The sequence below is a fragment of the Syngnathoides biaculeatus genome, chromosome 6, assembly GCF_019802595.1.
Source record: "Syngnathoides biaculeatus isolate LvHL_M chromosome 6, ASM1980259v1, whole genome shotgun sequence".
Lineage (NCBI taxonomy): Eukaryota > Metazoa > Chordata > Actinopteri > Syngnathiformes > Syngnathidae > Syngnathoides > Syngnathoides biaculeatus.
The window spans coordinates 21160341-21174670 of record NC_084645.1 but is presented as its reverse complement, the minus strand read 5'-3'; the positions used below and the strand labels follow the sequence as shown (position 1 = coordinate 21174670).

The window sequence follows — 14330 nt, the reverse complement described above, 5'->3', positions numbered from 1 at the left end:
TGTGTGCCGTACAGTTGCCTCAAAAGTTGTGGATCACGTTCTGGTAAGTTTCAGCGGAAGATTCTTGAGGTGTGTCTGTCAAAAAGAAGTTTCAGGCAAGAGATTATGTGCCAAAACACACCTATAAATATCTGTCGTGGGTGCTTGTGTTCACTAAGGCAGAAAAAAACACGTCAGACTTGTCAAATCGAGCTAACCTGAGCAAAAAAAAAACCTATTTTGTTTTTTTTGGGTGTTTTTTGTTTTTTAGCAATAATCTGTTAATGGCTGTCTTCAGAAATCCTTCAACTTTTTTTGTCTGACAACCTGGAGGTGTTCGACTTCACCAAGTCGACCACTGCCAAAGAACCCGGTTCTATAGTTGGGGAGGCAAACAATCCGTCGTTTACTGTCTGATCCTGTTTTGACAACCCAGTTGAACCTTTTTTATAAGTGCATATTTTATATTTACGTGGTGACGTTACTACAGCTTGCAATTTCTACTCACCACAGGTTCAAATGGATGAAGCAGCACTTTGTTTTTAGTTCCGGTTATCATTGTCAGTGCCGTTTCCCTTGATTTTGAAACAAATAAATAAAAATCTAAATAAAGTATGTATAAAATAGAAAATGAAAAAGAAAGTTAGCTACAAGCACAGTGCAGATAATTTGTATTAACCCATTCGTCGGCAGCGTCCCATTTTTGGGACATCATGCATTATGTCCTTCAGTATATCAAAATATTTGAGTTTTTTAATCTGAAGGCATAATTTGGTATCAGGTGAGGATAACTCATCGGGTCAAAGTTAACACGGAGTGATTTCTCTTTCCTTCCTGACCCAACATGCCTGCCTCAAGTACACGTGGAGTGTTTTCCGAGAGAAGAAAGGGAGAAAGGTCAGTATGCAAAATGCTAATCCATCAGTATTATTAATGGGTACGTATCGTTCTAAAATAAGAATTAATTGATAAACATATTGCTACTATGTACCACTTCACAGAACTGATAACATATTTGGGACGCTGCCCGCGAGAGGGTACATCTTTTTTTGCCCTTTGTTTTATGCGTTAAACGAAAAAGAAGTGTTATTTTCTTGATTGTGGCCTGTGAGGAGACTTTTATCTCAATAAGGCAAAAAAAATTGCCACCCTGCCCATGAATGGGTTAAGCAGTGACTCAAATGCGGGCTAGAATTATGCAAGAGAATCAATGAATTATATTCAAACTGGAATGCTGGAAGCATTTTTTTTTTGGTGTTGAAATTTAAGTACAGTAGTTTCAATTAAAATCAGTTTAGTACATTGACATTGAATTTGTAAGCACGTTTTTTTTTTTGCTCGCTTTCAAACATTTAGCTGCTATTTAGCCGCTTTATTTAACTTTTACACGCAATACATTTTAACCGAATCCATTCATGAAGTACAGATTGTTATTTTTCGATATTCAAACACGGTGTCCAACTTCAGACTGAATAATGTCACTATGCTGATATTGGGCAGGTATCTTTTGACTTAGGTCCTTCAACTTGGAAAAAGGTTTGAGACCCACATTATAAATCTACATTTAAATTTATGTGCAATTTATTACTAAGATGAGACTCTTGTAATCAATCAATAATAATACAACAAAGTGACTGAGCGGAAATTTGAGTGTTGACAATAGCTGGACTCTTTCAGATATTTTACAATGCTTAAAACAAACAATTTTTACAGGGTGTATCAACGTGGACAATACTCAATTTACAAGAAAACAAAACAATGATAAATATTAGTCATTAATAGACAGTCATTGAGACAGAACAATATAAAAGATGTAGTGGATTCACGGATTCGGATTTAAAAAAAATATTAAATGAAGAGCACAAAACGAAGAGGGTTTTGTTTTTCTTGACGAGTTGTTTTGTCTGGTTTCATTCAATATGAAAAAGTAAATAGATGACGTTCACGGTGCTCTCACGCGCACTGTTGGTGACGTAGCAACGGCACCACCAGACACTACCAATCAGCTTGTCCCTCAATCCGGAAATGAACTGCGATTGGACAGTTGTGTACGACGCACCAAGGCGGTCTCGGCGGATGACGACGACGACGACGACGACGGTACGTTGAGCCCATGCGATTATCTACCTCAGTATTTGTCCTCAGTCGGTTAGCGGGTCGTGCAGGCGGTGCCCGTCCGTCTCCACTCCTCTCTGGTCGCTCTCTCCGGTCCACAGTCCCCGCCGGTTCTCCTCTCCTATTCCCCCGGAAACTCGCGATGCAGGAGGGCGGTGGCGACGCGGCGGTCCCGGAGGACGAAAGAAAGCCGACCAGCTACGAATTGCTCATTCTCGCTCACGAGAGGACCTCCAGGACCCCCAGTCCACTTCTGGGGGCCAACGGCGACGACGACTCCGAGGCGGAGTCCTTCAAGGGCGGCAGAACCGAGGAAGTGGACCTGGACACGAAGCGGAAGGCGTTCGCCTGGTGCCGAGATTTCCTGTCCGGAGCGTGGAAGACCATTCAAATCATGGACTTTCAAATTAGCATCATCAGGTAACCACCGAATGAATCCTGTTTCCCCCTCACGATGCTTCCCCCCCCCAAAGTAAAAATGTATAAAAAAAAAAAAAATCGGGACACACAGCGGTCATTTTGACATACCATGCACCCTCGCTTATCGCGGACTGACCTTAGGTTAAAATACACGATATGGGGAGAACACTTAAAAAACATTTTTACCCCTCCCACACACTTTAACCTCTTTTAAAAAGACTTCAATTTATTAATACACATTTTAAAAGTGTTCTTAACTGTTTTCATGCACCTGTCAATTACTAGAAAACGGTGTATCTGAAATGAAGATTAGTTTACAAAGGTATTAGAATAAGAGATACTGCGTGCTTGCTTCAAGCTATTTTTTTGCACGACTGGTTACCAAATAAGAGGTGTTTACGCTGCAACTTTTGTAATCCGCACAAGAATTGAAACACTGCATATAAACACCGAAATGTTCACCCGAACCATCTAATAATGAAAGTCCCTGATCTTAACGCGCTCACACAATGCAGAACAACATACACGGAAGAACAGGATTTTGCATCGATGTAAAAAAGACACAGTGGACCCGCACTATTTGAGTTGGGTAGGTACAAACCCTCGCAGTTAATAGCAAAAAAGAAAAACTGAGTATTCACAAAAAAAAAAAAAATATTCCACGACAGTTTAATATCATTTCAAACTTATCTTACTACATACAGGTTAGATGGCTTACACATGACTTCATTTTTGGAAAAAAAAAAAAAAAATGGCCTGCAACTGGAATTTACCTACTCCACAACATACTTGCAAATATTTTTATATCCCAGTGGAGATATGTCCATTGCCACATTTACCAATTTCCTTTTAGCCAGGGCATTTTTGGTGTTGAATCTCAGGGCATTACTGGAATGTATTTATATTTATAAAATCCAGTATGTGTCGTATCCCACTGGGGCCTCCACTCCCTGAGAAGGCTTGCGTCAGGAAGGGCATCCGGCGTAAAAATTGTGCCAAACAAACATGTGCTTTCATCTGAGATGACACGCTGTGGCGACCCCGAAAGGGACAAGCCCAAAGAAACACACAGTACGTGCCTTGGCTTCATGAATTTGGACCAAGTGGCCCAAGTGGTGTCCACCAAACATCTCATGTTTTGTCTGTTTTTTTTTTTAATAATATATACTGTAATAGCATGATATCAGAGATAGCGCAATGTGTACCTGTTTTTGTCTCCATACTAGAGCAAAGTCCACATTATACACTGGTGCCTTGAGATACGAAATTAATTTGTCCCGTGACTGAGCTCTTATCTCAAGTTGCTTTTTTGTCAAAGCGGATTTCCCCATAGAAATTAGTATAAATGCCATTAATCGGTTATAAAACGCCACCCCATTTGATATTTTGTACATCTTTAAGTAAGAAAAGTGTATTTTTAAATAACAAATAGTGTATTGTATTGTGTAAAAACACAAAAGCAACTGTTTATATAAAGTGTACTTACCTTGAAGATGAGATGACTTTTGGTAACCGAAGATACTGGTGGAGGAGGTGGTTTCTCTGCCACTTTCGCTCAGTCTCTTCCTTAGACTATCTCTGTAATTTTTTTTTTGTTTTTCAAGTTTTGCTCAATTATGTTAGGGTATTTTCTCTTGCATTACTTTGGCCCTTTTTGCAACGCATTCATCAGTGTCAACAGAAGAATGGCCATTTAAGGAAAAAAAAAAAAAAAAAAAAAACCTGTCCGAGGAGGTTTGCAAGTTCCAAAGAAATATTTTTCATGCAAGCTGTCGTTGTCATAAACCATTTACTGCCCTAACAATGAAGTAACGTTTATGTAATTATTAACTGCAGACGGAGTGTAATCAGATTTTGACCTGTGTAATATGATTGTGGTTAAAGCATTAATCCCTAATGCATTTCAATGTATTAATTTTTTTTTGCCGTCATGTATTCTGTTGTATTCCATGCCAGCTGTCGTGACACACAAAGATGGTTCTGATTTTCTCTGTTTGAAGTTCAAAAAGTGGAGGCAGTTCCCAGGGTCAGCAGAATCGCCTCTAAAGTTGACTGCAGATATGAATGAAAGTTTCCCTGCATTCTTGCAAAGTAAATAACAGAGTTAAGAGTCATCCTCAACACGGCTACTGGCCAGCGGTCACCAGGAAGGATGTGTGTTCTCTCTCCGTTACCTTTTTCGGGTCTTCCCGTCATTCTTGTCTTCATTGCAGCTGCCTGCTCCTTCTCTGGCAGCAGAAATCGTGAAGCGGCCGTCGCGGTATCGCCCGACACTTTCTCTCGACCAGTGACGCTTTGCTATCAGTTTCTTTAGTTTCTCATGCGCACACGCACACACCTTACGTATTTCTCTGACAATTTCCCCATCATTATTATCAACAACTTTTGTTTTTTCCGGAGTAGCCAAACCAGTTCTCGAAACCACCACCGTGTTTGACATGGCAAATTAGCAGCCAGCTAAAAAACATTCTTTCCTCTACCCCGTAATAGACCTTTCTAATAGCCAATCAGATAGCCGCATTGTCTTGACCACTGGCTTGCCACGCCCCTCTCACCGTATTATCCCACAAATAATGCTAATTGTCAGTAGCGGGCGCTTGGAAAAGTTCATGCTATGAAGAAAATGGTCCTCAAATGTGCAATTCTGATGAAAGATATCCTCCTAGCTTACAAAGGGGTGCTTGATTCATTTTCCAAAGCCTAAAACCCAGTTGACGAAGTGTCTACAATGGATTAAGGCTTGCGGAAGAGCGCACGTACAATTAAATGTGGACAATATCAATAAACGCAAGGCTGTATGTTCGAAGGCAAGTGAGGGAGAAGTTCCTTCTCTGAGTTGGACTGAATTATTATCAGTGCTTTATACTTTGCAGGAGAACAACTTTCACTTCGTTAGCATATCAATGACCTGCTCAATGAAGTGTGCCATGTTTTATTCCGAAGAGTCGGGTTGGGGATACGTAAATGCGCAATGTCATGCAAGAGAAATGTCGATTTGTATCACATGGGACTTTTAAGACAGAGGACTGGGTTCCACTACGAACCAAGTCAAATGAATACACTCACTCACTTCTAAAGACTACAATGATATTACTTGTGATCTTTCCAAGTAAAAAGTACTCACCCTGCTTTACATGCGCAGTACGATTCCACTATTTGATCCTGTTGGATTTCAATATGAAGTTTGTGAGGCGTCAAGCTTTTTTTGCATCGATCGCCATCATTTCGCTGCAACTCCGACATTGCGTCCTGCTCCGTCCAAAATCTTAATTCCGTGTACATATCCTTGCGTAAAATAGTTGAGACGTCTCTGTAGAACTCTCTTGGACAGGTCTGACGCAATCGCCGTTTTGGAAGCTTGTGGGACATGGCTAAAAGGGCGGAGCTTAAGATCGGCACCGGAAATGCCCATCGAGAGAACGCTGCGGACGCACGGCTTTCACTGCTGATTGGCTGTCACCATTGCGCGACTTAGCAATTCGATTGGTCTGCGGGGGAGGAGAATGCCGACCGACGTGAGTAGTGACGGCAGGCAAAGGCGCGCCGCGGCTGCGTCGGATCCCAAAATTATGCAGTTTGAATTGATCGCTCCTTACTGACACTGATGTCCACTAAAATGCCAAATATCGGTCCCGTTAATCGACCTGGCCACTAAGTAGTTTATCAGTACTCCAACGTCAAGGTGTATACTGATGAACGTTGTCCGTTTTGTCGGTGTTTTTTGCAGTGGCGGTTTGAGTAATCTGCTGTACCTGTGCAGCCTGCCTGACCACGTGCAAAGTGTTGGCGAAGAGCCTCGCCAGGTGCTCCTCAGAATTTACGGTGCCATCCTCCAGGGCGTGGACTCTGTGGTGTTGGAGAGCGTCATGTTCGCCATCCTGGCCGAGCGGACCTTGGGACCCAAACTGTACGGCATCTTCCCGGAAGGGCGCTTGGAGCAGTATCTTCCGGTGCGACGCACGCACCAACCTGCATTAACCGCTTAAATTCTATTTGCTCCATTAAAATAGTATTCATTTTTTTTTCGTTTAGTAGCATTTCCCATGTATGTTTTTTGCTTAGGGGTCTCCGACTAGATTTCATCGTGTTTGTTGCCAAGTGAATCTAATCTGCCCAGGACCGTCAGAAACAGTCGTGCTGGCTCTTGTAACTTCAAATAATATTAGCGACGAAACTGTTGCTTTAACCAATCAGATTTCAGATTTGCCTCGGAAGACCAAGTGCAGTACAACCTCGGTTCTTGGCCACAATCCGTTCGAAGGCGGTTCGAGAACCGATTTGTTCGAAAACCAAATCGATATTTCCCACGTCTGCGTACAGAGGCTGCGTTACACACAATAACAACGCGCGTCGCGGATCAGCTGGTCGGGCCGAACGCATTACGTTCTTTCCGTTTTTTTTCGCGGTGCGTCCAAGTACCGATTTTCATTCGAAAACAGACTCAAAAAAAAAAAAAAAAAATCTAGAAATTTTCGTTCGAGAACCGAGTATTCACTAGAGCTGGTCCACAGTAGTCAGCATTTTTCTATGCTCTGGTTGGTCAGAGTAAAAACTCGTTAAAACCAGTAAAGAAGTCTCATTGGCTGACTCCCACGTGACTCACCAGATTATGCCCCCAATTTTTAAAGCTACACACACACAAAGTGGACAACGTGAATACTGTATATGAAACTCTCTTGGACATTTTTTGTTTGCTAACGCAGTGATTCCCAAACAGTGTGCCGGGGTACATTAGTGTGCCGTGGGAAGTTATCCAATTTTGTGTAATTGCTTAAAAAAAAAAAACATTTATTCCAAGAAATAGTGTATCTTTATTCATCTATTTATGCCAGTCGGGCACAATGACAGACAGAACAAAACAATCCTCTTCTATTAGCAGGAGGTACATATAGTAATTAATCGATCCATTTTTGGTGAAATGTACTTTTGTTGGTGTGCCGTAAGATTTTTTAAATTGTCAAGTATGTGCCCTGGTTCTACAAAGGTTGGAAATCGATGTGATAACTCATCTGAATCAGCAGAATCATGAATTCCAGCAATATTGCGTGGCTGTTTCAATCATGGTGACATAATTGTGGTGGTATTAAGACCCGACAAAAGTTCCAGGTACCAAAGGCACACACAACGGTTTGATGTTTTGCTATTTTTTTTCTCGTCCCAGAACACCCGCATGCGCACGGAGCAGCTGTCAGAGGCCGACATCTCCGCCGAGATTGCCACCAAGTTGGCGCGTTTTCATAAAATGGTGATGCCTTTCAACAAAGAGCCCACCTGGCTCTTCGGGACCATTAACAAGTAAGCGGTCGACTCAGCTGTCTACTCGCGCTCGTTTGAAAAAACGCCGCACGTTTGTTGCTTCCATCAGATACATGGATCAAGTGTTGACGCTGACTTTTACACGCGACACCCACGTGAAGAAGTACAAGAAGCTGATGAGGCTCAACCTGCCGACAGAGCTCAAGAACCTCCGGTCAGTGGACTTCGTGTCTCTGAATGGCACTTTTGAGCGATATATTTACACACGTATATTCAGTCATTATTAATAGTTGATAGTTCATTAAAACTGTAATGTGTTGGTTACATGATGAAGTGAAAATCTCAACATGAGAATCTGTCATTGAATTATCTGGGGATTCATTTTGAAGTAACAGCAATATATAAAATGAAATAACAGTTTGAGGAATTGAAAATAAAAGTGAATAAATATATTGATGGAAAATTAAAATAGCAAAATATACTCCAATGGTATTTTATTGATGGAGGGTATGAATACGTAAAATGTTCAATACAATTATTTCAGCTCCATGTTTTAAATGTGCAATGCAAATTTAATGAACATTTTAATGAGTTCGGTGACACATTTAATTTATTTTTGACATTTAAAGTCATATATTAACTGGCTTGTCTGAAAATTAATATTAAAGTGAAATACAATAAAAAAGCAGTACTGAACTTAAATTGTATTTATGGTGCACAAGTATGGGTAAGTTTAATTTGAAATAATTATGATTTTGACATTTTACTAATTTTCAAAACAAAGATTTTTCGATCATCTTTTGCATTCAAATGAATCTAACACTAGTGTACATGTTTTTTTTTTTATACAGGGTGTCCCAAAAAATGTAAACACACTTTAAATAATGATATTTGTAAATTATTTTAAATGTTAAAAATTATTCAAATTATAATAAACTTATTTAAAGTGTGTATACATTTTTTTAGGACACTATTTTTTCCCCTCCATTTATCTTATTTTGTATTGATTTAAAAACAAAACATGCTGATAATTGTATTACTGTTATTATTATTTTACCAAAAAAAGGAAAACTACATACCAACCGACTTCCAAGCAAGCTGCCTATCACAGCAGCAACAAATGCTCCCTCTTCCAAGATAATAATGCAGAATTTATTGTTATTGTACTTGTAATTATCGCTGTGTGCATAACACATAGTGGCTTAACTACAAATACAATAGCACAAATTGTGTAGGATGCTGTAGCCCAGAATGGTTCTGGTTGCAGCCGATCTGAGATGATGCCACGGACACACGGGCCCTTGAAACCGTCTCATTCCCCAATGCCGATATTTGACCCCACCTATAATGTGCTCATAAAAGCGCTTTATCTCGAATGGATAAGGGTGTTTTATAAACAACATCATCACATGTTTTTGCAAAGCTTCGGGAAGGTTCCAGCTCGATTTTTACTTTCCAAGGGGAACACCGCGGACCTTTGTCCCAGTGCCTTCTGGACGCAATCGTCCGCGTGGCCAATCAGGGCGCGGTGCCACACGCGCCTTTGTTTTCAATTGCTAAAACGAGGCTTGTGCTGCATTCCTAAGCGATAAAGCGCCGTGACAACCTTCACCTTGGAATCTTCTCGTCGGTTCGCCGTCGTGCGGGGATTGTAAGGGGAAAAAATGTTGTTGCGTGGGGGGCTGACAAATTCCGAGAATAAGACAAGCCATATTTATATGGACAAAGACAGACTTTGTTTGAGTAAAACATTATTACAACTTTGTTTGCTAAAATATTGTGTTAAAGTCAATGTTTTAAAAAGAGGAAGGAATCATCGTTATTCACGTGAATTTTGAAAATGGTGCCAAATAATATTCCATTTTTATTACGGAAAAGATGCCTTTGCTTTATTTGAAAAATAGACATTCTGGAAAATTAAAATTTCATAATATGCATGTGTAGTTGACAATGAAACATTTGAAGTTAAAGTGAATTTCTATATGGTGATTCAAACTGGGGAAATCACAAGAAAGTAGCAAAAGACAGTTTTTCTTTTTTTTTTCCTCCCTTTTCTTTTTCTTCATTTCTTTCTATTAAAAAAGATGGATACATTTGCAACATTATCCATGCCACTTTCAGCCATTTATCAAACTGGACAAAAAGTCATGCACACAAATACAAAATGAGAACACGTGCAAGGTGCTGCTCTAGGCCGCAACTCACGCCCAGACACTCACATGCAGACAAACAGAGTTATCTGAAAATATAAGTAATTTTTTTTTTTTTTTTTTTTTTTTGGGTCGTCTTTTCATTTCCATTTCGACAAAAACATTTCAACTCCAAATATGTCGCGTGTGTGATTCATTTGCACTTGAGTGTGTGTCCTGAGCCGTTTAATTGAAGTTCTCCTGCTCCTCTTTCACACAGCGAGTTACTGGCAGCGACGCCATCGCCTGTGGTCTTTTGCCACAACGACGTCCAAGAAGGTAAAAAAAACCAAAAATAAAATATAAAACTCACTTGGCCATCAATGATCAGTCATTAGACGTACATGATATATGCGTCAGTCAGTGCTGGGGATGTAACAAAGAACCAGTACCGTATTTTCCAGACTGTACAAGTCGGAACACCCATAAAATCCATAACAACGAAGATAAAAACGCATACAAGTCGCACTGACGTATAAGTCGAATTTTTAGGGGAAATTTATTTGATAAAAACAACACCAAGAACAGACATGTCATTTAACATTTACAGTAAATGACGAACGATTTAATATAAAAATAGAATAAAGGCAACAATCGGCTGAATGGTTTGCTTACGTTACATTACATACCTGAGAACGTGTCTGTTATGTTAACATATTAAGTTATTCCGATAACTATAGCATAAATAACATAGTAAGAAGTTTACCAAAACCGTCTGTGTCATAATGATGGATGTAATAATGTGTTAATAATTTCACATATAAGTCGTACCCCCGGCCAAAAAAAAAAAAAAAACTGCGACTTCTATTCTGAAAAATACGGTACTCCACTTAAGCAGCTTTTAAGCAGGTGTCTGTACTTACCTTGCGTATTGAGTTTTCTGACCGCTTTTTACTTACCTCACTTGAAGAAATTGTTCATTTGTCACCATTGGCAAGCATTTGTACTTTGACGGGAATACAGCGTAAGGGTGCTCGTGCCGTTGCTGGTATCCGTGCAGGTAATATTCTGATGCTGCACAAAGGGGACCAAACCTCGACAGACAGACTGATGCTGATCGATTTTGAGTACAGCAGCTACAACTACAGGTGAAGTCATCTTGAAAATGTTGCTTTATTTCAGTACATTGGGGTCCTGATTAATAGCACTTTTTTTTTTTTTTTTTTTTTTTTTTTTTTTTTTTTTTTTTTTTTAGGGGTTTTGATTTCGGGAACCATTTCTGCGAATGGATGTACGACTACACCTACAACCAGTGGCCTTTCTACAAAGCCACGCCAGAGGATTACCCCAGCAGAGAGCAGCAGGTCCGTCCACATTCTCCCCTCGCGAGGTCACACGTGTATCCATGCCAAGTAAAATGAAGCATTAGTATCTTTTGTAAAGGCAACATTTTTGGGACACGTTAGCTCTTTGGAGCACAATACAGTGTACAGCAGCCTCCAACTTTGCTAAGCTTGCAGAATTGTAATGAATCCCGCAGTGCCCTCTAGCGGAGTTTGGAGTCAACTTTTAACACGTTACTGAAAGGAATGTTTTGAAAATTAAATTAAACAAAGCCAAACATCCATCCATCCATTTTCTGTACCCTTTACCCTCACTACATTGAAGAATAAAATATATGATTGTATTTACAGGACATTGAAAACAACAACAACAAATGATCGTGAAGAAAATAGATGGAAATCAGTCATTAATTTGCAAGGAAAAAAAATGAAGAAAAAGTTCACAAATAATAAAAATAGAGTAATAATAAAATGGAGGTGGAGGGCGGTGGTACATACATATATATATATATATATTTTTTTTTTAATCTCACAATTTCATAAGATTAAGTTGCGTATTGTTAGATAAAAATTGTAATATTGGAAAAAAGTATATGAAGTGATCTTACAAGAAAAAACATTTCAAGAAAGGCATTGAGGGAAATTTATTTTGCAAGAAAAAAGGTAAAATCCTTTGACAGAGAGAAAAAATATTGCAAGAAAAACAAGTAATTTAGAAAAAAGAATTTCAGGAGATTGAATAACATTGAAAGACAGAAATTCCAATTCACTGACAGTTGCAAAGTTGCAGGAAAAAGGCAATTTAAGAGTATTGACTTCTCATATATAAATTTAAATATTTGTTAAAAAAAATAGACATTTTCACAGAATGGTTAAAAAAAAACACACTTAAGAATACCCCCCCCTTTTTTTTTTTTTTTTTTTTCTTCCCCCTGGCAGCTTCGTTTCATCAGAAGTTATCTGTCGGAGCACAGAGGTTGCGGCGATCAAAGTGCGAGCCAGAAACAAATCGAGGAGGACATTATCATCGAAGCCAACAGGTGACCCGTGCCGTCCGTCATATTGGCGAGAACACGAAAAAGAAAATGCAAAGCGCAATCCTGACGCCCGGTCCCGACTCCGGTGCAGGTATGCGTTGGCGTCGCACTTCCTGTGGGGCCTGTGGTCCATCATCCAAGCCAAGCTGTCCAAAATTGAGTTTGGCTACATGGTGAGGAGGAGCCCGTTGTTTCTTTGCTTCTATCTGTGGTACTTTGACTTACCGGTGCCTCAACTTTTTCAGATTGTGGGCCGTCGCTTGGTCCATTTTTGCATTTGCAAGTGAGGTTCAGATATGTTGCCGTGTCAATGAAGTGAGGGTGAAAAAAATATGACGCAATGAAGGTCCTGTAATGCCCTCCCCAAACGTGGGCAGAAAAAGAGCTGCAGTTGTCGATTTAAATTTCGGGTGTTTATTGAACGGGACCGTGCCAAACCCTAAATTGGCAAAACTGGGAAGGAGCTGCTGTAAGCCACCACCCGCACTCACGCAAAGTAACAGGCCAACCCGACTCCGGCGCCTGATTTTCACTTGGCCACAACTCTTAAAAGGCGCACATCCAACACGCAAATACTACTAATGGCATTTTTTTTTTTTTAAGTCAAAGTGCCACTGTATGCTTCCCACTGTGGGGTTATAATGCACGATGTGATCATTTACCAGGACTACGCCCAGGTCCGCTTTGATGCCTACTTCAAGCAAAAGAAGCTCTTCTCCTGAACAACGATCCCAATTTTCTTTTGGACTTTGTTTTCATATACATTTAAAAAGCTTCCGGTCTGTCCTGCGGGTGCTGAGAAGAGGTACTAACAATCAAACAATGTGATGTGTTCAAGTGAGTTGTGTAAATCCAGTTGGATTTCAAGGTCCCCTTCCCGTTGTCTCCCCCTCCCGATGCACTAGTCTCTCGTGGACCACTCTTTAACACGAGTCTTTGTCTGTAGTCTACCTCTGTCTACCTCTTTTGGTTTGATTTAGCGGTGTTCCGTCCACGTTTATATGAAGATGTACACTTTGACCGGGACTCTGAACGGTTCTCAAAAGGAACTGTGTACCATTTATTTAGCCTGCAGACTGTTCTGTACAAAGGAATATTGAAGATGTACTGGGGAAAAAAAAGTGACTATTATGAGAATAGAGTTGTAGTTTTGCGAGTGGAAAAAGTCCTAAATTAATAAGAAAACACATTTTCGTAGAGTAGTCCTAAAATTAAAAAAGAAACGAAAAAAAATTACATTTGCATTTTAAAAAAAAAAAAAAGAGGCGGAGGAATGGAATTATTTGACTTTTTGTAAATTGGCTAGAAAAAAATCACAATACTACAAATGTATAACATTTCTAATTCTTTTAGGACGGTTATTTTCATGTTTAGGTTTGTGTTCTTCCCCTTTTTTCTAGTCACGCTATAAACCAGTAACTGAAATTATAACTTTATTGTAGTAGTTTGACGATTCTCTAATATTTCAACTGACTTGATTGTTGTTATTCAATATATACTGAAATAAGCATTGCTAAGATTAGTTTTGCAACAAAGATGTGATTCCACAACTAGTAGTAAATTTCCAATAAAAGTTATTACAGAAAAATCTTTGGATTGAATGAACACGACTAGAAAAATATAACATTTTGAGATATTAGTAAAATTGCAGTTTTACAAAATAGTCACAAAAATTCCAAATGGAAATGTTTATTTCATGAGGAAAAAAGTCACAATTTTCCTAGTACAGAAAATTATTTCTGTATGACAAAGTAATTGTTCTTGTATCTCTTGAAAGGCACTGTTCTTTACGTTTACTATTAAAAGTACTACGACTGATTGTAATATGACGTCATTCTCGTGACTTGATTTGATTATTATTATTGTTTGTCTATTTTCAGTGCGGCCCCAATTCTCCTTTTATGCGACTGTATTTGAACGTGTTCGAGGTTGACTCGGCTTAAAATGTACTGCGGATCAAAAGGTTTGTGGGACAAAAGTTAACAAATACAATCAGACCAGGAAAAAAAGACTCAAAATAAGTGTTTTGTTCCTTTTCTCTCTCAATTATG

At 39.4% G+C, this 14330-nt stretch overlaps 1 protein-coding gene across 2 annotated transcripts; it reads left to right on the top strand.

Annotated features, from left to right (window-relative positions):
• Nucleotides 1-1614: 1614 nt before the first annotated feature.
• chkb (choline kinase beta) lies at nucleotides 1615-14103 on the top strand. Of its 2 annotated transcripts, XM_061823872.1 has the most exons (11): nucleotides 1616-2079; nucleotides 2196-2514; nucleotides 6242-6464; nucleotides 7676-7809; nucleotides 7880-7984; nucleotides 10180-10238; nucleotides 10960-11047; nucleotides 11155-11263; nucleotides 12182-12282; nucleotides 12371-12452; nucleotides 12945-14103. In XM_061823872.1, the coding sequence occupies exons 2-11, from the start codon at nucleotides 2237-2239 to the stop codon at nucleotides 12999-13001; spliced, it is 1236 nt and encodes a 411-aa protein (XP_061679856.1). In that variant the 5' UTR covers nucleotides 1616-2079; nucleotides 2196-2236; the 3' UTR covers nucleotides 13002-14103. The 2 variants fall into 2 exon arrangements, with proteins under 2 accessions (XP_061679855.1, XP_061679856.1); XM_061823871.1 differs by having other exon boundaries at nucleotides 1615-2514.
• The last annotated feature ends 227 nt before the right edge of the window (nucleotides 14104-14330 follow it).

Coding starts and splice junctions, on each gene's coding strand:
- chkb (XM_061823871.1), top strand. CDS start 2,093: ATGCGATTATCTACCTCAGTATTTGTCCTCAGTCGGTTAGCGGGTCGT. Junction 2,515..6,241: donor TTTCAAATTAGCATCATCAG/GTAACCACCGAA, acceptor TGTTTTTTGCAG/TGGCGGTTTGAGTAATCTGC. Junction 11,048..11,154: donor TACAGCAGCTACAACTACAG/GTGAAGTCATCT, acceptor TTTTTTTTTTAG/GGGTTTTGATTTCGGGAACC.